Source organism: Hemicordylus capensis, chromosome 4, assembly GCF_027244095.1.
Source record: "Hemicordylus capensis ecotype Gifberg chromosome 4, rHemCap1.1.pri, whole genome shotgun sequence".
NCBI lineage: Eukaryota > Metazoa > Chordata > Lepidosauria > Squamata > Cordylidae > Hemicordylus > Hemicordylus capensis.
This window is the reverse complement of record NC_069660.1, coordinates 84,310,515-84,332,600: the sequence shown is the minus strand read 5'-3', so window position 1 is coordinate 84,332,600 and position 22,086 is coordinate 84,310,515. Positions and strand designations below refer to the sequence as shown.

General features: G+C 44.4%; 1 protein-coding gene across 7 annotated transcripts in view; it reads right to left on the bottom strand.

Moving 5' to 3' along the window:
• Positions 1-22,086, bottom strand: part of RNF220 (ring finger protein 220) — a 410,389-nt gene that overhangs the window by 178,677 nt on the left and 209,626 nt on the right. Inside the window, exon 1 of one of the 7 annotated variants that reach the window (XM_053244325.1) lies at positions 7,092-7,113. The exons of the other annotated variants lie outside the window; for them this stretch is intronic. Within the exon in view, the coding sequence (XP_053100300.1) occupies positions 7,092-7,098 (7 nt within the window). The 5' untranslated portion in view covers positions 7,099-7,113. Of the gene's footprint in view, positions 1-7,091; positions 7,114-22,086 lie in introns of those variants that run through there. 7 annotated transcript variants of the gene reach the window in all.

Genomic DNA, 22,086 nt, shown 5'->3' with positions numbered 1-22,086 from the left:
ATGTTTCATCTTGTGTGTTTGGAAGTGGTTGAGGCTGTATCAGCTAGTGCGTTGCTTCAGTTGCTGGGTACTGGAGTTTGGGGTTGAATGGTTCTTTTGTGCTGATGTTCCTTCTTCTTCTTCTTCTTCTTCTTCTTCTTCAAATCGTGTGGCTTTATTTTTATTTTATATTTTTTGGTAAGCCATTCTGATTTGCCTTTGGCAATATGGATGACATATTTATGTTTCAAAATTAAAATAAAATAAAGTCTGTAATAAACATTTTTTTTAAAAAAAATGCTCTCAATAAAAAGTTATCAACAACAAAAAGAAACAAACTATGCTGTTCATTTCCTGGAACCCTCAGTGGCAAACATTATTTTATGTTCATTTACTTGCTTGCTTGTTTTGTAAACCAAGATGAAAACCAGAGAGGTCATTCACACAATCAGAAATGGTGTTCAAAAACCTAGGTAGCTTTTCCTCCTACCTTGATTTCACACAGTCACTTCTACCCACATTTTCCTCTTACCTTGCTTCCACACAACTTAAAACTGGAAGCACAGAGCTCCCCAAACCAGGTAAAACACAGTTTCTGATTTTGTGAATGACCTCAGAGTGATGTGTGAACTAATGAAAACCTAGGGAGTGATGCCTAAACACGCACTGAACTCCTTGCCCCAACACCAAACAAAGAAATAACCTCGGATAGGACTCTCCAGATATGAATAAACGCGATTCCTCATGGCTTCAGTCAGCAGAGCTGCCAGGGCAGAGAGTAGGTTAAAAAACACCAACCAACTAAATGCTGTCCCCAAGCACAGCCCTTTATATTCTCCCACACAAGTGAGTGGTTGTCATTCACACCTATGGGGAAAATGATACCACTGAATATTTTTGTGGTGATGGCCAAACCTGGCTGACCTGTTCCCTTCCCCCACTGAAGGGGATCCTGGAGGGGCAGTGTGTCAGTGCATAGCACACACAGGGACATTGTGGTTTCACTAGGGGTCCTTGCAATACTCCTTACTCATGCACACCATACCCACTGTGTATTAACGAGCATTTCCCTAGTTAATCATTATCTCCCATCATGTTTTGATGCTATTACATCTGTGAAAGTGATCATACCGACAAAGCAACATACCAAGCAGACCACACTTTTAAAGGTGCCAGAATAACTCATTCTGCAACTCCCAGCCACCTTTATTTTCAGGTAATAGTGATAGAATCTTCTTGAGCAGAAATGCCATGTGCACATGCAAATGTTAGCTTGTGATAGCAGACACAAAATCCCAGCAGCGAGGGAGATGATGTTTTGAAGAAGGCAGATGTTTGAAGAGGATGCTGGTGGCTTGCCCTATAGGAAGAGGTCTTCAAAGAGCCCCTGGCGTTACACACTTCTCAGCAGGGAAGGAGAAGCTTGCACAAGATGAAACACAAATAAATGATTGCCAGTACAAAAGATACACACTGAAAAACCCAAAAGCTCGCACTGGCCAGCTGTGCTTTCACTGGCACCTGAATATAAACAAGACATAACATTAACACAGCTTGGATATTGTGAAACTGGGTAATATTTTTAAAAATGCCTAACTGGGTTTTAATAGGAATAGCCATCCCCTGAATCATTTCACTTGCACTCAAGGGCCTGTTAATAGAGTGCAGACTGAACCACTGCACGAGTGGTGTTGTATTGAGGGAAGCGGCTCGGAGGTACAAACGATTCAAGCGTTGCTCACGTCTAATCGTTTGCAATAGAAAGTCAGTCTTTTTCCACTCTAACCAAAACATTTCTACTTTTTGAATGGCAACAGAAATAGAACTAGGGATGGTCCTGCTTTGTTGTGGATTTCCTTCCACTTTTTATGTACAGTCTGTGTTTCCCACTATGGGTGAATTCATCAACTGAGAGACTACATGAATGGATCAGGGGAGCAGAAATACAGCACAAAATTGGTCATGTTAAAACTGCTTAGATCTCACTTATTTCAGTTTCAGAATATTAAGCACATGCTCAGCATCCCCACTGAATCAACCAATGGCACTCAAAGCACTTAACTTTGGCTAGACCGCACCCCAGGTCATTGTTTGAGAGTCCGCGTGCTGCAGTGGTTGGCGTGTTGGGCTAGGAGCAGGAGGACACAGTTTCAAACCCTCACTCAGCCATGAAGCTTACTGGGTTACCTCGGGTTAGGCACTATCTCTCAGCATAACCTACCTCACAGGGTTATTGTGAAGATTAAATGAAGGGTAAACCTTGTAGGCTGCCCTGAGCTCCTTGGAGGAAGGATGGGACAGAAAGGTAAGAATAATAATTTTTAAAAGGGAAAACTGGTTGAAGCCGAGATGATAGTTCTCCTAGTATGGACCACATAGATCAGGGGTGGCCAACTGGAGGCTCTCCAGCCTCAATCACAACCCCCATCATTGACAGCAGCAATTGTGGCTGGGGACTAAAGGAGCAGCAGTTCAGCAACGGCAGGAGAGCCTCAAATGGGCCACACCAACGGAGAGAGCCTCAAACCCAACAAAATCACAACCTCTGCAGATAAAGACTGGGGAGGAAATGGAAGAAAAAGCTACTCCCATCCACTTCTGGGCAATGTGTGTGTGTGTGCTGGGGGGAGTCAGATCTCCTGATACCCAAACCAGTGTCCTAGCTGGGCCATTGTTCCATATTGGGCTTCATTCCCTTTTCCAATCCCATGTAACTGAGACTGGGGGGCTGCAAATTGCCCGAATCTAATTGCAAATTGCCCGAGGCTGCAAATTGCCTGAGGCAGATCTTAGACTTGGGTCTTTTAGCTCAATGCTGCTCAGAAACCATGGTGTCAGCCCATTACCCCTTTGGAGCCACCAACTGCGTAGGAGCCTAATGTTCTTGAAACCTGTTAGCAACGTAGTCTGATCGGCCATGTTTCTTTATGATCTTGCATGGGCACATGTGCAGTTTCCAAGGAACTGGTGGTGGAACTGAGATGCCAGTGGCCACTGAGAGCAATAGAGAATATTTCCACAGCAATAGTGATGAAGAGGGAGAGAATCCGTGGTCTGCCTTTTGAGGAATGGGGCTTGCTGCCCTAGACACAACATGTAAATGGCAGGAGGCATCAAAGTGTAGTCATATGAGCAAAAAATATCCATGCTGACAATGGAGAAGGTCTCCTATTTGGTCTGTTTTGCCCCGTGTTGACAACACACCAGCACAAGCAGGCCAGTTCATGCATTACCCTCCAATGATTCTTCTTCTTCTTCTTTTTAAAGAGGGTGGGATGGAGATACAGAGGGAAACAACAACCTGCCAAGCACTAATTAATATTTAATTTACTGCAAAATGTACTTATTATTAACAAGTAATTGGCCAGTTGCACAGCTGCGGCCACTAATGAACAGAGAGAAGACCGAAATGAGGGGAGGGGGAAGGGCAGGCAAAGGGACCAAAGGGGCGTCTCTCTTATTTCTCTCTCCCTCTCTGATCACATCATATTGCTAGGCTTTAAAGTGCATAATAAGCAACATTAATGCCTTTGATTTCTTCTTTTTTTTAAGTCTAAAAATGCCTCTCTTTCCATTAATGGATCATGTTTAACTTATTTGCACTTTGATTGCTCTATTACACCACTAACCATAACTAGAGAGAACAGGAACAAATGGGAAAGCGGGCTGGGGGTGGGGGGTGCTAAGGAAAGCTGGAGCAGGATGAAGGGGAATAGGAAGTGTCACTGGCAAACCAGAACAACACTGCAGCTCAGCCTCAGTGTGGAAAAAACAGGCCACCGCCGTTTGTTGTGATTGCTTCCATAGATTCCCAATATACTGGACCCTCTGCATCGTTCTCTCCTTTGGCTTTGTCTAGCTCCCTGATTGAGCTATTGGCTTACTTCTCTCAGCAGGATGGGAAATATTATTTTAGTGGCTAATAAAGGAGAGATCTGTTGTTAATTGGTAGGAGGTCTAGGCAGGTTCTTTGAAGTGGCACATTCATTTGGCAGAAATGGTAACCGAGTGTATTCCTGGGCAAAGGGCCAGCACAGAGCATAGGCAACACATATATTTCTGTATGTCTGGATTGCAACTGGACATTTCAAGGTGCCCAGGCCTCATGTAGGAAATGTGCATGACTTTTTCTAGTACGTAGGACTTTGCAAAGGAACTTCTGTGACTTTGGGGGAGTTTACATCAAGTGAGAACCTTGAGGATGCTTTATGCAGGGCTTATGCCTGGTTAACGTCAAGAGTGTAATCCTATTCAGACATAATGTTTTAAGAGTGTTCAGGTATCTAAACACTTGTACATGTGTTTGTGTTAATGACTGTGGCTGTGTTCATTTTAAAAGTGAACCTAGGTACAGGTCCCTCAAATGATACTGACAGGAAGGGTACTACTGTACCTGCATACAGATCTGTGTTTGTTCATACTGTACATAGATTGTATGAGTATTGAATATAGTGTTTGAATAGGGCTTATGGCTTACATAAAACTGAGACAGGAGTACAGAAAGAGGGGCATTTAAGAACATAAGTACAGCCCTGCTGGATCAGGCCAAAGGCCCATCTAGTCCAACATCCTGTTTCACACAGTGGCCCATCAGATGCCTCTGAGGAGCCCACAGCCAAGAGGTATGTGCATGCCCCCTCTCCTGCTGTTGCTCCCCTGCAACTGGTATTCAGAGGCATCATACTTCCAAGGCTGGAGGTGGCCTATAGCCACCAGACTAGTAGCCATTGATAGACCTGTCCTCCGTGAATAGTTCTAAGCCTGTTTTAAAGCCATCCAAGCTAGTGGCCATCACCACATCCCACGGCAGAGAATTCCACAGATTAATTATGCGCTGCATGAAAAAGTACTTCCTTTTGTTGGTCCTACATTTCTGACTTTCAGTTTCATGGGATAACCTCTGGTTCTAGTGTGGTGAGAGATGGAGAAACATTTCTCTCTGTCCACTCTCTCTACTTCATGCATAATTTTATACACTTCAATCATGTCTCCCCATAGTCACCTCTTTTCCAAACTAAAAAACCCCAGATGCTGTAGCCTTGCCTAATAAGGAAAGTGCTCCAGGCTCCTGATCATCTTGTTTGCCTTCTTCTGCACCTTTCTCAGATTTACAATGTGCTTCTTGACATATGGAAACCAGAACTGTACTCAGTACTCCAAATGTGGCCACACCATAGATTTGTATACTTGTATTGTGAGGGCATTATGAGTTAAGCCTATATATACTGTAACTTTTGCTAGCCTTCACCCCATGATTGATTTTCTTCCCTGAGACTCCACTGGTGTCATTGCCTTTTAACGGGGAAAACTCCATAAAGTTTGGGTGTCACCATGCGGCTATCAACATTAGTACTTGTTCTATGGATGCACAGCTTGCTGATGAAGGACAAAAGATATCTGAAATCAAACAGAGCTGTTCTATGCCTAAGATACTAAAAGAATAGGGATTTGCTGCTTCATACAGCTAATTCAAACAAAGACATAGTAAGGGGTACAGTCCTTCCTGAACTGTATTTCTCTGGACTGCAAGTGGGGACTTGGACTGCATCTTTGAATGATGAGCAGTTCCCTGCATACAGGAGGCTAGTATGTCAGGGAGGAGTATTTCAGCCTGGTCTTTTCCTGAGGCACTAGTTTTCTATTTGCACAGAGGAGCATTAAAACTAAGGATGTGCACGAACCGAGGCATGTGCACTAGTTTGGTGCCGAACCGGTTTGGATAAGGTCTGAACTGGTTTGGCACCATGGGGAGGGGAGTTGCAAGCGGGATCTTTAAAAAAGAGGAGAGCAGGTCCTTACCTGCTCACTGCCGCATGCAGCTTCCTGCTGTGATGGTACTCTCCCCAAGAACCGCACACAGCACCAGTACACACGGCATCCATGTATGTGTGGGCACCATTTGCGTGGTCAGCATAGTGTTGCTGATCATGCAAATGGCACCCACGCATGTGCAGATGGCACGTGTTGCCATCGTCAAATGTGAGTTGGGGGGGCAGTGCAGTCGCAGCAAGAAGCTGCATGCAGCAGCGAGCAGGTAAGGACCTGCTCTCCTCTTTTTTAAAGATCCCACTCGCTGCTCCCCTCCCTGTGGTGCCAAACCGGTTCAGACCTCGTCCTAACCGGTTTGGCACCGAACCAGTGCACAAAGCTTGGTCGTGCACTTCCCTACTTAAAACACATTTATTATTGTTATTACTACTATTTATTTATCTACTACTTTTGAATGAAAGAATTCTCAAAGCAGATAATGTAGAGGGGAAATACGTGTGTGTGTGTGTGGGGGGAATACCCAGAAGAAGATGGTTGCTGTCCCCAAAGGGCTCACAATCTAAAACAAACAAACAAACTACAAGGTAGACACCAGCAACAGTCAAGGAAGGATGCTGTGCTGGAGCTGAACAGGGCCAGTTGCTCTCTTCCTGCTAAATCAAAGAGAATCCTCACTTTGAAAGGTGACTCTTTGCCCAGTTTGCAGGGCAAGTCTAAAGTTTGAAGTGGGTTATAAATGTAGGCTTGTTTCAGCCAAGTTGGTGAAACAAATCAACTTGTTTCATGAAAGCAAGTTCATTTGCTTCAGAGTCACAAAAGGTCTCATCAGAAGTAGAATTCCTGGTAGGCAGGAAGCTGGGAGCGAGAACACCCCACCAAAGTTCAGAGACATAGGCAGAGCTAGGTTTTAACCATGGTTCCACATGACATCTGGACTATCCCCAAGTTTTGTGTGGGGGTTTTTTTTTGGGGGGGGGAAGAGGTAGGAGCATATCCACCATTGTACAAGGGGCGACAAATGTCCCTGGGCTGATAGGGTCCAGGGGACTGCCATGAAGCTGCCAAGCTTTCCTTGACCCAAAGCATTAATCAGAATCCTGAGCTTTATGTCCTAAGGCCAGTTTGCAAAGGGGAGAGCCTCATGCTCATTTCCCCGTGAGCTAAAAAATGAGTAAATGTTGAAGATGTTCATTGGTCACTGCCAGAGGCTGAATATCAAGGTGGCAGTTCTATCATCACAGGCAACCCCAAAGTTCCTCATGCCACTGTCTAAACTGAAATGGCCCAGACATCAAATGAGACTGTAATTTGGCAATTCTCTCTTTTCTGCTTGCAAACCTTACCATGCATCCCCCTTCAGAGACGTTGTGTCAGACCAACCTCCTGCTGCCAGATTCCATTCTCCCAAGGGGCCTTTCTTCTTTGGCTAGAATAAATAACTCCTCAAACATTGTCCTGGCAAGATGGACATGAGAGAAAGTTTCAACAGCAGGAGGTGAACAGGAGGTTGTTAAGAGCTAGTCATAAAAATAAAGAACACCTAAACCTTGAGGGTATCAAAGGGAGATTAGCAAACAGCAGTGCGTCCCAAGAAACCTTCGGAGGTCTGCAAGGCTTTACTACAAAGTGTTGTGCCTGTGTAGTTCAGCTAAAGGGAGATTTTATCCTGACCTTGCAAAGGGGTTGATGTGACCACAGACAGAGAATTCACTTTGTACAGAGCTCACTAGCAGAGTCTGAGAACAGTTACCATTTTTTACCATGCACAGAGAGCAAATGGTTTCCGTGGAGAGGTGAGACCTGCCACAAAATGCTCTTGACTCTTGCCCATCCGAGTTTACTAAAGCATCTGGGATGGGGCAGAGGGATTGAGTCATAAAGGTGATTAATGCTTTGTTGAAGGAGAGCAATGTCCTGATTCCTCTTAAGGAGAAACATCTGGAAAAGTCAGTGCTTGACCCTTCTAATATGGTCATTCTCTTTATAACGGACCTTTTGGGGACAAAGTGCTTGAATGCATGGTGGCAAACCAGCTTTTCTTGGGTGACACTGATCTGGATTTTAATCAAATAAACTGTATCCTGACCTGGTTTTGAGACAGAAGCTGCCTTGGTTGCCCTGGTGGATGACTTGCAGCAAGAAAGGGGCAGTGAGACTGTGACTCTGTTGATTCTGGTTCCTTCAGCAGCTCTCATTACCATCAGCCATGGTATCCTTTTGGACAACCTGGCTGTGGTAGGATCAGGAGGCATTGTTTTACAATGGCTTCAATCTTTCCCAGAGCACAGGTTTCCCAAGGTTGTGCTAGGGGACTGCTGTTCCAATCCATCATCATTGGCTTATAGGACATCTCAAGGTTCCATCTTGTCCCCCTGTTCTTTAACATCTATATGTAACTATTGGGTGAGGTCACCCAGAGATTTGAGCTTGGGTGTCAGTATGCAAATGACATTCTGTTATCTCTCTTATTTAGATAGTCTGATTGTAGGGAGGTTCTAAGCTTGTGTTTGGGGACAGTTCTGGATTGGATGAGGGTAAAAAAAAACCCTGAAGTTGAATCCAGACAGGACAGAAGTATTGTTGGCTGGGGAATGTGTTGATCTAGGAGGTGCAGTCCATTTTAGATGGGGCTGCACTCCTCCTGGAACAACAGGTCTACAACTTGGGGGGCTTCTAGATCCAACTTCCCTTCTACATGCTCCGATAGTGGCAGTGGTAGGGAGAGTATTTTACCAGCTTCATCTGGTATGCCAGCCATGCTCCTTCCCGGAGAAATTGGACCTGGACTCAGTCATTCATACTCTGGTAACCTCCAGGTTGGGCTACTGTAATGCACTCTATGTGAGGATGCCCTTGAAAGCAGAATACAAACTTCAGCTGGTCCACAATAAGCCTGCCAAGGTTTTGCCTGAGGTCAGTAGATTGGATCATTTTATACCAAACCTTTACTAGCTTCCCTGATTGCCGATTCGTTTCTGGGCACAATTCAAGCCTGCAAGAGCCTGAGACCAAGGTATTTCAGAAGCCACTGCTTCCTATATAAAAACCTGTCCGAAAACTCTGCGATGCCTGAGGCATTTCTCTATGTCTCTGGCTGTCAGATGTGGCGTGGGCAAGCACAAGAGAGAGGGCTTTTTAAGTGTTGGCCCCTAGATTGTGGGTCAGCCTCTCTAAGGCCCTGGACCCTTCACAGTCTGCTTTCAGACAGGCAGTAAAAACAGTCCTATTCCATTGAGCCTGTTCCAGGATGATTTACATTTATTGCTATTTACATTTTTAAAGTTTATTTGGTTGCCCTCCTCCAGTTGTTTTCATATTTAAATGGCTGATTATGTTGTAAACTGTCCTAAATATATTTTAATATAGACAAGTAAGATATAGATTGTAAAAATAAACAAACAAGAGCCTGTCCAGCTGAGGAGGACAGTCTTTGAGAATGCAGTTTAGTAAAGCAGGTACAGTAGTCCCTCTCCAACCACGAGGTTTCCGTTCCTGGAAACCCTCATGGTTGGTGAATTTGCGGTAGGCAAGACATAGACTTTAATGTGAAACAGGGGGTTAGGGGAATCATGAGAGGGAAAGTGCCCAAAAATACAAAAAGAAAGAAAAAATCCCCTCAACCCCCAGAAAAGATCTCCTGACCCCCGGAAATGACCTCCTGAACCCCCAAAATCACCCACAAACACCCCCCAAAGCTCCCTGACCCCTGGAAATGACCCCATGACCCTTGGAATGACCCTGTGACCCCAGAAATTGCCCCCCCAAACTTACAAGGGTCTGCATCTGTTATTGCAGCAGAAGCAATAAGATGCTGCTGATCCTGCTACATCCATTTAATGTCCCAGAGGGGCTTCTTTGCTCACCATATTCTTTGGGGGTGGGGGGAGGGAGAGCTGAAGAAACTGAAACTTTTCATTAAGTTTCAATACATCAACATTTCATGTTTCCATCCATGGAGCCAAGATATATCCCATTTATAAATAAATCCCGATAAATTTTTAGCTTCAATATTGATTGATTGATTGATTGATTGATTGTTAGATTTCTATACCACCTTTAGCTAAAAACAACCCCAAGGCTGTTTACAAAAGTTAAAACACATAATAAAAATGAATTAGAAATATTTAGCTAAAAATATAAAAACAATCCAATATTAAAATATATAATATACAAAAACTACACATGTATGGCAATATCATGTCATAGAGGGGTAAAGAAGTTCACAGGATGAGAAGTGTTTTCTAGCAACAGAAGGTAAGAAATAAGTTTCAATTAAAATAAAATATTTCAAATAAGCCTAAGTGTTTAAATAAAAAAAATCAGTAAAGTGCAATCTTATTTATCTTAGTATGTTGGGGAGGCATCCAAAACATCAGATTAAGATGTTAACAGAAGACCTAGGAATAGGAATAGGAATGTCACAGTGTTTGCACTTACACTCTAACTACAGCAGTAGTTTACTGAAGCACTAATTTCAGCAGTTATTCCCATTAGCTGGTGATACAGACAGTACAGGCAAGAAGTACCCTAATGCTGGCTAGGAGCATAAATGTGCATATACCCTAATTACAGTGGGCAGCATCCAGAATAGTTAGTAATGAATAAGTACCATTGAATCAATGAGACAAGTCATGACGAACAAGTCCTATGCATTTCAATGGGACTGACCTATGGCAAAATTATTCTAGTTGTCCAGCAAGCAGCCAAGGTGAGCAAACAGCCCTGCAAGGAGCAGCCACTGGTGCCTGCCCTCTCCTTGGACTTTTACACACAGCAGGCTTTACTGCCCCCCAAAACCGACGCAAATAGTGGCTTTTTATACCCCGGAGATAAATCAGGCTACACTCTAACACACAGTGAAAAACCCATGAAAAACAGTGAATTGTGTGTGAACTGCTCCTCGATCACTCACAGGGACTTTGGGTAAATCTGGCAGATATGTGAACGCACCCCCTCCATTCTGGAGAAGATGTTAGTTAAACTTTCTGGAAGTTTTTCACACCCAGCTTTTAGTTCGCATCTTCTCTAGAATGGAGAAGTGTGTTCACATATTGGCCAAATTTACCCCAAAGTCCCTGTGAGCTATCAGGGAGCACTTCACACACAATTCAGATTTTTCATTGCATGTTAAGAGTATAACCCAATTTATATCTGGAATTAAAAAATCCACTGTTTGCATTGGTTTTGGGGGGAAACTTCAAACTCGCAGTAAAGCCTGGTGTTTGGGAAAGCTCTTGCTGATGGGGATTGGCCCACTTACCTTCACCACCCGGAAGAAAGAGGCAGACGAGTGAGTGAGTGAGTGGAGGCAGCAACTGCTCTTTGCCACTGTGATTTGCATACTCATTCTGGGTGAGGGCAGAGGAAGCTAGGGACGTGTTGTAGAGGGTCCTCCAACACTTGGAACTGGCTTTGCTACTGATCTCATTGTGCATAAAGTTTTTGTCCACTACGAATTTAGGATTTTAGGGGAGGGGTCGCCGAGCTAAATCCAACATTCACAAAACTGAAATTGGGCAACATCTGCTCAACAATTTAGCCCAGCCGGGTTTCATTCCAGGAAGGAAAAGCGGACCTTGCACATTCTGCTCTTCCTATAGAGCTGATTGGAAGGAGGTTCGATAGATGAGAAAGGAAGCCTCACCTGGCAAAGGCTGAATAGGACTTCAGCAGCCCACAGAGTTATCTCAGAAAGTCAGCCTTTTATTATATCCCCCAAACTTGCATTTTGTTTCAAAAGCATGTCTTGCTCTCCTTTTTGACTACACAATGTGTATTATACTCATAATAAAAGTGTGACAGCAGCAGAATATTACAACCTTGACCCAATAAACAATAACAGCCCTCTTTGGAGACATTACAAAGAAACGTGTCAAAACCAAAAGTCATGTCAGTACGGAGGGAAATGCACACAGTTCAAATATCTTATCAAAACAAGCAAGAAAGTGGGCCCAGGTGAGGCGATACAGTTAACAGAGAAGCAATAGGAATCTGTGGTTTGCAGCCATTCCTGACACTTATAAAATCCACTACGAATCTGAAATTACTTTTCATGTTGTCTGAAATTCAGAAACAGATTCATAGTGCTGAAAAGGAGTCGCAAAAACTTCTAGAATCTCTCTGCAATCCACAAACCTGACTTCAATATTTTAGTTTGGGAGTGAGCATAAAAGAAGTGCAAGATCCCCAGAAGAGGCACTATGAGTGTGTTTGCACAGACATCATCAATCGTTTACTCCAGCAAATACTTCACTTCTGTACTGTTTGCTCTGCCAGTTTAAGGTAAGCTCACACCTGTGTTCTCAAAGAGGAATAGTTTATGCCAGCAATAAAATGCTTCCCTTCTGTGCTGCCAGAGCAGGAAAATACACCTTTCCTGTTATGAATAGTACTGAATTAAACCACTGAATTAAGTACTGAATTAAACCATATAGTCCAGTACTGCCGACTCTGATTGGCAGCAGTTCTCCGAGGTGATGGGCAGAGGTCATTCCAAGATCTACCACTTTGGACTCTTAATTGGAGATGCCATGTGCATGTCAAGCATGAGCTCTGCTACTGAACAAACCTGCCTACTCTTTGGTAAAGTGTGCTGTCAAGTTGGTGTCAACTCCTAGCGACCACAGAGCCCTGTGGTTGTCTTTGGTAGGATACAGGAGGGGTTTCCCATTGCCTCCTCCTGGGCAGTATGGGATGATGCCTTTCAGCATCTTCCTGTATCTCTGCTGCCTGATATAGGTGTTTCCCATAGTCTTAGAAACATACCAGCAGGGATTCAAACCGGCAATCTCCGGCTTGCTAATCGAGTCATTTCTCCACTGCGCCATTAGGTGGCTCTTTGGTAGGGATTGCAAAATGTTTCCAAGTTGTTCCAAGTGCCTTGAGCTCAAAACAACATTTAAATAAAGGGCTTGTTTCAAGCTCAGAACAGAACCCCGTTTCGCTTTGAAACGCTTTGAGCACTATTTTGGAGGCCTGCTTTTCCCTTGCTGATTGGTTTTCTGGTACTGGCTCCTGACTGGCTGAAGATCTCCTTGCCTCTTGGTTGACTTGTTGTTATACAAATCAAGTGTCATCATGGGCAACTGTGCCCCAATTGGCCTTGAGACTAACTTGTGCTTCACTCATTGCTCTGGTCTGCTCTGCAACCTGCACTGCAAGGTGTACTCAGTCAAAATGTGGCTGAAATTTCTCTTGTTCAGCTTATGGCTATGCTTGCTGCTAAGGGTGCTACTGTGACAGCTGTTGTAATGCTAGGAAGTAAGGTTGGAGTCATAATTGTGTGTGAGAGCAACTTGTGCCAGTGATGTTACTGCAATGAAGGCACTGTGGCTGGCAGTGAATTCTGGGACAGTGATTTGAAATGAGTATTCTGTGTTGGGAGGAACAGATTCCTTTTTATTGTGTGCTTCTGCGGTGTTTTTCGCAGGGTTGCAAAATGCATTGCAAATTGCAGTGCAAAACTTGTGTGCATGCGCTTTGTGAGTGCAGCTTGTTCCGACCATAGGTAACAATGGTGAAACTCAAAGCACCTCATTGTTCCCCATGGGTAGCTCCCAGGGACACCAAAATGGGTTGCGTGGTTAGGGTATAATGGGTGTTAACTACCACCTGACCCACACAAGAAATGGGCAAGCTGGTGATTTTTAACAACCTTTCCCCAAAACTACCATGGGCAACCATGCCTTTGGGCTGAGGTATCATCATGAACACTCTGAGCCTAGCCTAAGTTTAGTCTCAGCTTGAACATCAGTAGAAGTAGGATTGTCACTTCATCCAACTGCTAGGATTCCTTGGTTATTTTGGGAAGTTTATGCTCCAGTTCGTCTTGTACCGAATGGCCTTTCTCTCACACTCTTGAAAAGGGATTCGCCCATCAAGGCTCACTGGACACGCAAATGTCAAGCTGCATCTGAGACCCAAGTACCTTTGCTTAGACTGACCTGAACAAGAGAACTCAGGAGTTGCCAGTGGATGCCAATAGTGATGCTGGGCCTGCTAACAGGAGCCCTGTGCGATACTTGGCAACTCAATGCAGGACAAATTGCTGGGCTTGGGAGAGGAGAGCTGGTTTTGTGGTAGCAAGCACGACCTATCCCCATAGCTAAGCAGGGTCTGCCCTGGTTGCATATGAATGGGAGACTAGAAGTGTGAGCACTGTAAGAGACTAGAAGTGTGAGCACTGGAGAAGCCAGGCAGGGAACTTGAAACCTTCTGCTCTTCCCAGAGTGGCTCCATCCCCCCTGAGGGGAATCCCTCAGGGGGGATGGAGCCACTCTGGGAAGAGCAGAAGGTTTCAAGTTCCCTGCCTAGCTTCTCCAAGATAGGGTACAGAGAGATTCCTGCCTGCAACCTTGGAGAAGCCACTGCCAGTCTGTGTAGATAATACTGAGCTAGATGGACCAATGGTCTGATTCTATATATGGCAGCTGCCTATGTTCCTATGAGAGGAATGCAAAAGCAAGCCCTTGCACCTATGGCTCTTGGCTGTACAGTAGAGCTACCAGTCACATAATTTAATCTGGCTGGTAGCTCAGTGGGCCAGAGGAGGACTACAATCGAAAACAGAAGGCCAAAGGCAAAGGCCACTTTTGGGGGAAAGGCCATCGCTTAGTGGCAGAGCATCTGCTTTGCATGCAGAAGATCCCAAGTTCAACCCCTGGCATCTTCCATTCAAGGCTCTCAGATAGAAGGGCAGGAAAAGGCACACTGCTTGAGACCATGTGAGCTGCTGCATGTACAGAATACAGATTACTGCCCCAGAACCCTGTGTATTAGAAAAACAAATCCAGCAGAGGATGGCTGTGGACTCATGCGCTTTGTCACATAGAGTTCATAGTCTACAGTCAAGTTCTGCATGTATTCCCAAACTCCCCGCAGGTCTTCCACTTTCACACTAGGTAAAGGTAAAGTGTGTCGTTGAGTCAGTGTTGACTCCTGGCGCCCACAGAGCCCTGTGGTTTTCTTTGGTAGAATACAGGAGGGGTTTACCATTGTCTCCTCCCACGCAGTATGAGATGATGCCTTTCAGCATCTACCTGTATTGCTGCTGCCTGATATAGTAGCAGCGGGGATTTGAACCAGCAACCTCCTGCTTGTTAATCAAGCATTTCCCTGCTAGCCCTCACAAAATAAGTCTCTCCCCTCAATCACAACCAACACACACACACACACACACACACACACACACACACACACTCTCTCCTACTTTTTGGCATCATAGGAAGTATGACAAGTGAGAATGAAGTCTGCCTGTCTTGAAACTTGTTTGGTTGTCAAGAACTACTATAATGCAGGCACCACCTTCGTAAGTTTGTGAGAGAAGAGCAGCCGACTGGAATCCTCAAAGCTTGCCAAAGTCAGCATTTCACCAGAAGATGGAGGCCACTTCAGCCCCCCCAGTTGCTCCTCGTGTCCATCTTTTCTCTCCTTTTGCTTTCTCACTCCGGTGCTTCTTTAACTGTCTAGTCCAGAACAGCAGGCGCTATCAAAACAATCTTCTCCACACAACCACATTTTTATGTTGCTGCCAATGAGAGAAGCTTATAAAAAGGTGGGGGGGGGGGATCTGACAGGGAACAGAAAAGACAATATTGAGTCTGCTCCTTGGCAAGCTCAGGGGTTGTTTCTCTTCACGGTTTGATGTCTTTTTACAGTCTGCTGGGCTCTCTCTCCACCTTTGCAGGATCACAGAAAGGCAGGATGTCAACACCCGCAAGCTTTATATCTTTGACTATATAAAACCTCAGCCCGGCTATTAAGAAGTACAGAGTTGGAGGGAAGCTAAAGATAATCTAGTCTAATTTACTACACTAATGCAGGATCTTCATATCTCCAATTCAATTAGTGCATACCAAGAAGATTCAGCTATGCTATGAACAGACATGGTCAAACTGATTGCTATAGGAGTGCTACAAAAGACTACTAGGAGGATGTATGGGGTGTGCGTTGTGTGTGTGTGTGTGTGTGTTTTTTTTAAAAAAAATACATAGCAGTCCCTCTGTGCCGATTAGGATGGGAAGGGCATGCATCTTAATGCTGAAATCCTGGGAAAAGTGTAACAGAAAATGAATCACTACATCACTGCCTTGTTTTCCATACATTCCATAGGGTGCTTTCAGTAACTGGCTGCTGTCAGTACTCTGGGCCAGACAGAATCACAGAGTTAGAGAGGGCCATGTAGGCCATCCAGTTCAATCTCCTGCTCAGTGCAAGAAATCCAGAGTTAGAACATCCTCAACATATAGTTGTCCAGCCTCCGCTCAGAGACCTCCAGTAAGGAAGCACACACTATCCCTCTAGGTAACTGGATCCATTGTCCAATGGCTCTTATCTTTAAATGATGCATTATGGTCATGATGCAATCTGGAAGTCTCCTTTTTAGACTGTGAGCCCTTTGGGGACAAGGAGCCATTTTATTTGTTTGTTTATATCTATGTAAACCGCCTGGGAACTTCTGTTGAAAAGAGGTATATAAATATTCGTCATATTCATTTCTCCACTGCAAGCTCAACTCTTTGTTTGGAGAGGAAAGAGAAATGAGTCTATACTTGCGTGTCTGTGGGAACACAGCTGTCTTGGCAAATGTTGAACAAGGCCAAGATTGATCAAAGCAGGCCTGGCCCTGCCTATTGCTCTACTTGTAGCAATGGCAGCAGTGATGAATGGGACAAGGAGCTGTGGGAATGGGAGTGATGTGGAAGAATGGTTGGTGATGAGTAGGGAAAAGAGTAGAGTGTGGAACAAGGGAGGTAGAAGGAAGTAGAACTGGGAGGAAGAGAAAGGGCTGCAGCCCTTTATACTTCATCCCAACACAATAGTTTTGAAATTCTGTCTCTTCTGCATGTCCCCAATGGAATGTTCAAAAGAATACCTGAGGGATGGAGGAGCCACACAGCAACTCCCAAGTCCTTCCCTGGGGTGCCTCTCTTACAATGTCTTGTCCAGGGCTACCAGATAAGTAGCACAGTCAGAAAGGGATTTAAGGATAGCCAGAGGTGCACCTAGGTAATTTCGGGGCCCCAGCTACAAGCTAAGCATAACTTTTTAACACATAGGTTCTTGAGGACACAAACCAGACTAAAGAGGATTTGGGGGGCCCCAGGGGGTGTGGAGCCCCTGGACTATGCCCCAAAGTCCAGGGGTAAGAGTGCGTTTGAGCACAGCTTTCCCTGGTGAAAGTCCCAAGTCGTTTCCACACTAGCCATTTTCTCTGAAAATTGACATCATTCACTCACTCATTAATTACAGTACAGAGAATCCAGATATCACCAACAAACTGTCACATGTCAGTTTTCTGTGTTGTACTCCCATTTGTTTAAAGTCTTGGTTTATGGCCACTTTTCTGGTTTAAAGTGCAATTGAAACACCAGCCTGCCTAGTGTGAACTGACAAAGCACTATTGATTATCCTAGTGGGAGGAGTGATTAACTCAATGTTAACACAGGTACAACATCATGCCTGAATCAGACTGGGGAGATGCACAAATGGAGCATCCAGTACTCTCAATAGTTGTGGTAACAGGATAAGGGTGAAGTGGAGAGAATTCTTCTCTTTAATACTTCAAAATCCTCTTCTTTCAAATGGCTCATCTCTTTTTCTCCCCCTTTCCCATTAGGGTAAGGTGGAAAATCCACCCTAGAGGAATTTATAACTCTTGCCAAGGCAGGCACTATTGATGAAGAAATATAAACATTTCTATCATGACAGCAGCAACGGCCTCACAGGCCTTAAACCTGAATAGCCCAAAGAGATTGTTGGGTTCGATCCGTCAAACACAAAATGCTGGCAAGTTGGGGCAGCTTCATAGACTGTATTTTATAGGAGCTCTCAGCAAACCTCCATAAAAATGTATTAGATTAGTAATTTGAGTCCCAAATGACCAATTTGAAACAATTGCTTTCTTATGATTTTTCTGAAAGTGCCTGTTTCATGAGAAATTGCTGAGAGAGAGGAAAAAACCAAATGCTTTTTTTTTTCTTGGAAAGAATTGTAGTGAGCATCCAGAGCAGGTAAGCATGGGGAGCACCCACACTTCATGTACACAAACATATTCTTTGCTTTCCCATTCACAGTAACACTGGAGTATCACACATACATTATTTTGTAAAGGCACAACCTAGAGCCATCATGTCTCAATCTGAGGGAGGTCAGGCAACTTGATAGGCCAAGAACAGGGATTAGTCCTGGCAGTATGTGGTTCAATGATATATTTTTGATTTTCTTTTCTCCCTTCCACAATATTTCTGGGAAGTAGACTTAGGTGCACAACTGAAAGAAGAAATGTCTACAGCTGTGAACCAGCTGTTGTGAATGCCTGTTTTTGAACCCTTGCTCTTTGAACGTGGGACACAAATGGTACAGTCAAGTTGGCACTCTTCATTAGGCTTAAAGATTGCAATGGAGAAGAGGAGAGAAGACCAGCTCTGAGGGATGCAGGGGTCCATGCTATATTCCATGACATTAACCAGGGTGGACTACCTTGTGCAATTAATTCTAAGCCAACAGTTCTGTGTTTATGAAGATTATGATTTTGGTAAGCAGTTCCTGAGGACAAAAGGGCCAAAGATAACCTCAGAACTATTAATGCAATAGTTTTGCTGGACCAACCTCAGTTTGTGTAGGAGTATCTAATTTTCAAATTACACAGTACTGTTTATGAGGTACATGATAGACGATAATGAAAGCTTTTAAAATTATTCAACTGCTGGTCCAATGAATGATAGCAAGGTTGTTCTCACAACCAGCCCTACCAGGGTAGGACAGTGCTAGCTTCGGTAGGGCTGGTCAGGAGAAGTGCCAGGATCGCTCCTGATCTTGGCGCTCCTCCTCCAGAAAGCTCAGCTTTTGTACTCAGGCTAGAAGTGAGGTAGGAGGAGGACATGTGCATGCGCCTCCTACCTCATGCCTAGGTCATGTGGGCACTCGGGCTGCCAGCAGCTTCTTTCAGGCTGCCAGCAGTCATACTTACCATAGAGCCAGGGGGAAGGAGCAGTCCTGCAGCTGGGAGATATCCCAATATACCATTCTGCTTGCATGGTGCATTGTGGGATATCTGGCGGCTAGGCTTTCTTTCCCCTGCCTCTCATTCAGCATGCTGCTGGCTGCCCTGCTGCATGTGAGCAGTGGAGACCTCTTGAGGCCCGAGATCAAGTGGGAGAAGATAGGTAGGATCCTGCCTCCCGCCCCCAGCCCAAGCCCCTTCCCTAGCAATCATGCGAATGACCTTACAGACTCATCCAGATAAATCAGGCCTGCACAACATAAGGCTGGGGGCCAGATCCGGCCCATGGGGACTATTTTGCTGCCCCCAAGGGTGGCCCAAAGGATTGTGGTGCCTGAGGTGAGGTGCAAAACGTCACCTTGCTCCATGGACCTGGTGGGGGTCAGCCCTCTTTCAAAATTGACCTTTGCGAGCACTGAAAGTGCATGGGGGACAGGGAAGAGGAAAGGTTGCTTGCTAGGAGCCTCCTCTTACCTCCTCATGCTGTGGGTAAGTAATAATAATTGCTTCCATTAATATTTTAAACAATTATTTACTGTGCTGAAAATTTACCTCAGCCCCTGCATACCAAGTCATGGTTGGTTCTGGCCCATCAGGGTATTTGATGTGTGCACCCCCTGAGAGAAAAGCTGCACTACTGAGTGCTGCTATGTTGTTCTGCTATGCGGAGGGTTTGTGTCCCAGACTAGTGCTGCGTGAGTGCAACAGGGTGCACTTGTGCAACCTGTGGGGCACCCCCCAGCTGCAAAACCTTTTCCTCGGACCATATATGTTGCAGGGAATGATACTAAGCTATCCTCTATCCTTGTTCCTCAAGTGGCTCAAGACTGTAAAAGACTGCACAACTGCTCAGCTATGTGACCTTCTTGGGCATGTGAATCTTTGTTTGCTCCACTAGTGTAGCAACAGTCTGGATGTTAGCTGGTAGGCTTGTCCACATGACCACTGGAAGGGTAGGAGAAGCATCCTACTCTGGGAAGGAGAGCTGGGCATACTCTTGATTTTTGGCTGTGTGCTTGCAAACATTAAGGCAGGAGGCAGGGGGAATGATCGTGTGCAAAGCAGTAGTTGAGAAGGACAGCTTTTCCTCCTACCTTGGTAAAAAGCTGGGAACAGAATCTGTATACTAGGCACACTAATCAAACTGTACAATATAATTATTTATACAAAAGTAGAGAACTCTGATATTTTTCTTTAATTATCAGAGTTCCATTGGTAGTAATGACAAAGCCCTACTCCAAAAAGCTTACCAGCAAATCTTTAACCAGCAAGTCTTACAATCTTTAAATACTACAAAAGCAAACTTTTTATTAATTGCATTATATAATATTATATAATATATATTTTAAAGAAATTGGGAGGGGATGTAATTGGGTTTCACATAAATGAAAATTTCCAAAACTCAGTATGTCACACTTTTGACATGAACTTTGAGCCAAAAATAAAAATAAATTGTCTGTTTAATAATCGGGCCTCTGCAAAACACAGATAATCTATTATACAGAGAAGAGAAAGTATGAGGTTCTTTTCACAGTTTCCATCAATTGCAATAAGATTTATATGTAAATATGTTAATGGTACTATTAATAATTTAACGGGGGCAAGGCATGCTGTGTTTACATAATAAATATGATTAAGTGTTTCTCTCAAACGAAGTTGCTGAACTGTCATGCTACCCCAGGTTATTATCTATGTGGCTTTAAAATGTTAATCAGACAATCAAAAGAAAATGTTTCCAGAGCCTCACTACAAGCAATACAAATTTCCTAAGCACAGTCAGCCAGATAGAATCCTGCCCGAAGAAAGCCTCTTCTAAGCAGCTGAGTCCAACTACAGAGGCCAGGCATTTCCGGCATTTCCTACCATTCATTTCAGCAGATTTTCTCTAGTTTGATTATATAATGCAAAAATTAAATTATTACATGTACCTACTGCTCATGTGGTCTCTTCTCTAGTCAAGCCGGACACACACACACCCTTAAATGCATGGATGGAACTTACAACTGAAGTTATCCAAAAATGGTTGATCAAGCAAGTGGATGACTAGGTCATCATGTTGATACAGCAGCTGAGGCACAGAGGATGATGTACTAAAAGCATCTGTGAAGGATTATCCTGGTGCTTGTAGGGAGCAGGAAGAATAAGAAATTCTCTGAGGAAGCAGTGTACTGGAAGAGCACTACAAGCTCAACAGCATTCCTCATAACATAGGAATAGCAGAGGTATGGACCTGGACCTGTGGCATTTATACAGAGCAGAGCAGGAAAAGGAGATCAGCACAGGTGAGAAAAGGTTCTCTCAATTGCTCTCAGTGCTTTCCTTAAAAGTGTTTTCAACAGAAGCAAAACTAGGTCAAAATGTCATCTCTTTCGAACTTTATTTTGATGAGAAGCTAGAGGAAATGAAATGATGCTCCCTTTGGTATTTGTTTCCTGAAGCAACTGGCCACCCCCAGCTAGATTGTCATTATCGTCAATGATCAGGAGTTTTTGCTTAACTATCTACAGAGTCCTATGGATAGTGATGAAGGAAGATGCAATCTTCCCACAACACACACAGACATGCTCCCCCTGCATCAGGAAGGGACAGAGCCAATATATAGGGCATGGTCTGAGATTACATGAATCAGCCACCTTGCTGAAGCAGGTCTACACCTAGCCAGCACCTATTTCCATAACGGAAGAAAGGCGGGAGTATAAAATATAATATGTACATACACACACACCCATGGACAAATGTTCTGGTACCCCTCCAGAAAAATAGAAGAGTCCACAATTGTCTCTGAAATAACTTGAAACTGACAAACGTAATTGGCACCCATCATTGTTTATTCCGCATTTAACAAAAATCAGACTTTGCTTTAGAGCACATTACTGGTGGTGCTGTATGCAAATACAGCATCCCCAGTTTGCATAACACCTGTATAGGGTGGTGTTATGTACCTGAGACATAAGCAGCAGGGCTTATGTATCAATGACATGCTGGCACAACTTCAAGGTGACAAGCTGGCACAACTTCAGGCAAGCAGCTTGCGCTGACACAGAGACAAGCACCCTAGAGCACCTGTCCCCTGGAGGAATCCCCAGGGCACTGTGGGATATCGGAGGACGGGATAACGAGCCCTGGCCTCAGAGCGATCTGCACTGCTCCACGCTGAAAGCAGTAGTGCTGATCGTATGGAAGCGCACTCCACATTCCCACCAATTTGAGAATGCTCATCTGGGGGGGAAGGCAAGGTTTGCAAAGCCTCTCCCCCACCCGCCCGGTAGGTGTGGCTTCATAACATAGGAATAGCAGAGGTAACAGCCTCTTCGTCTCATCCAGAATAAAAGTGG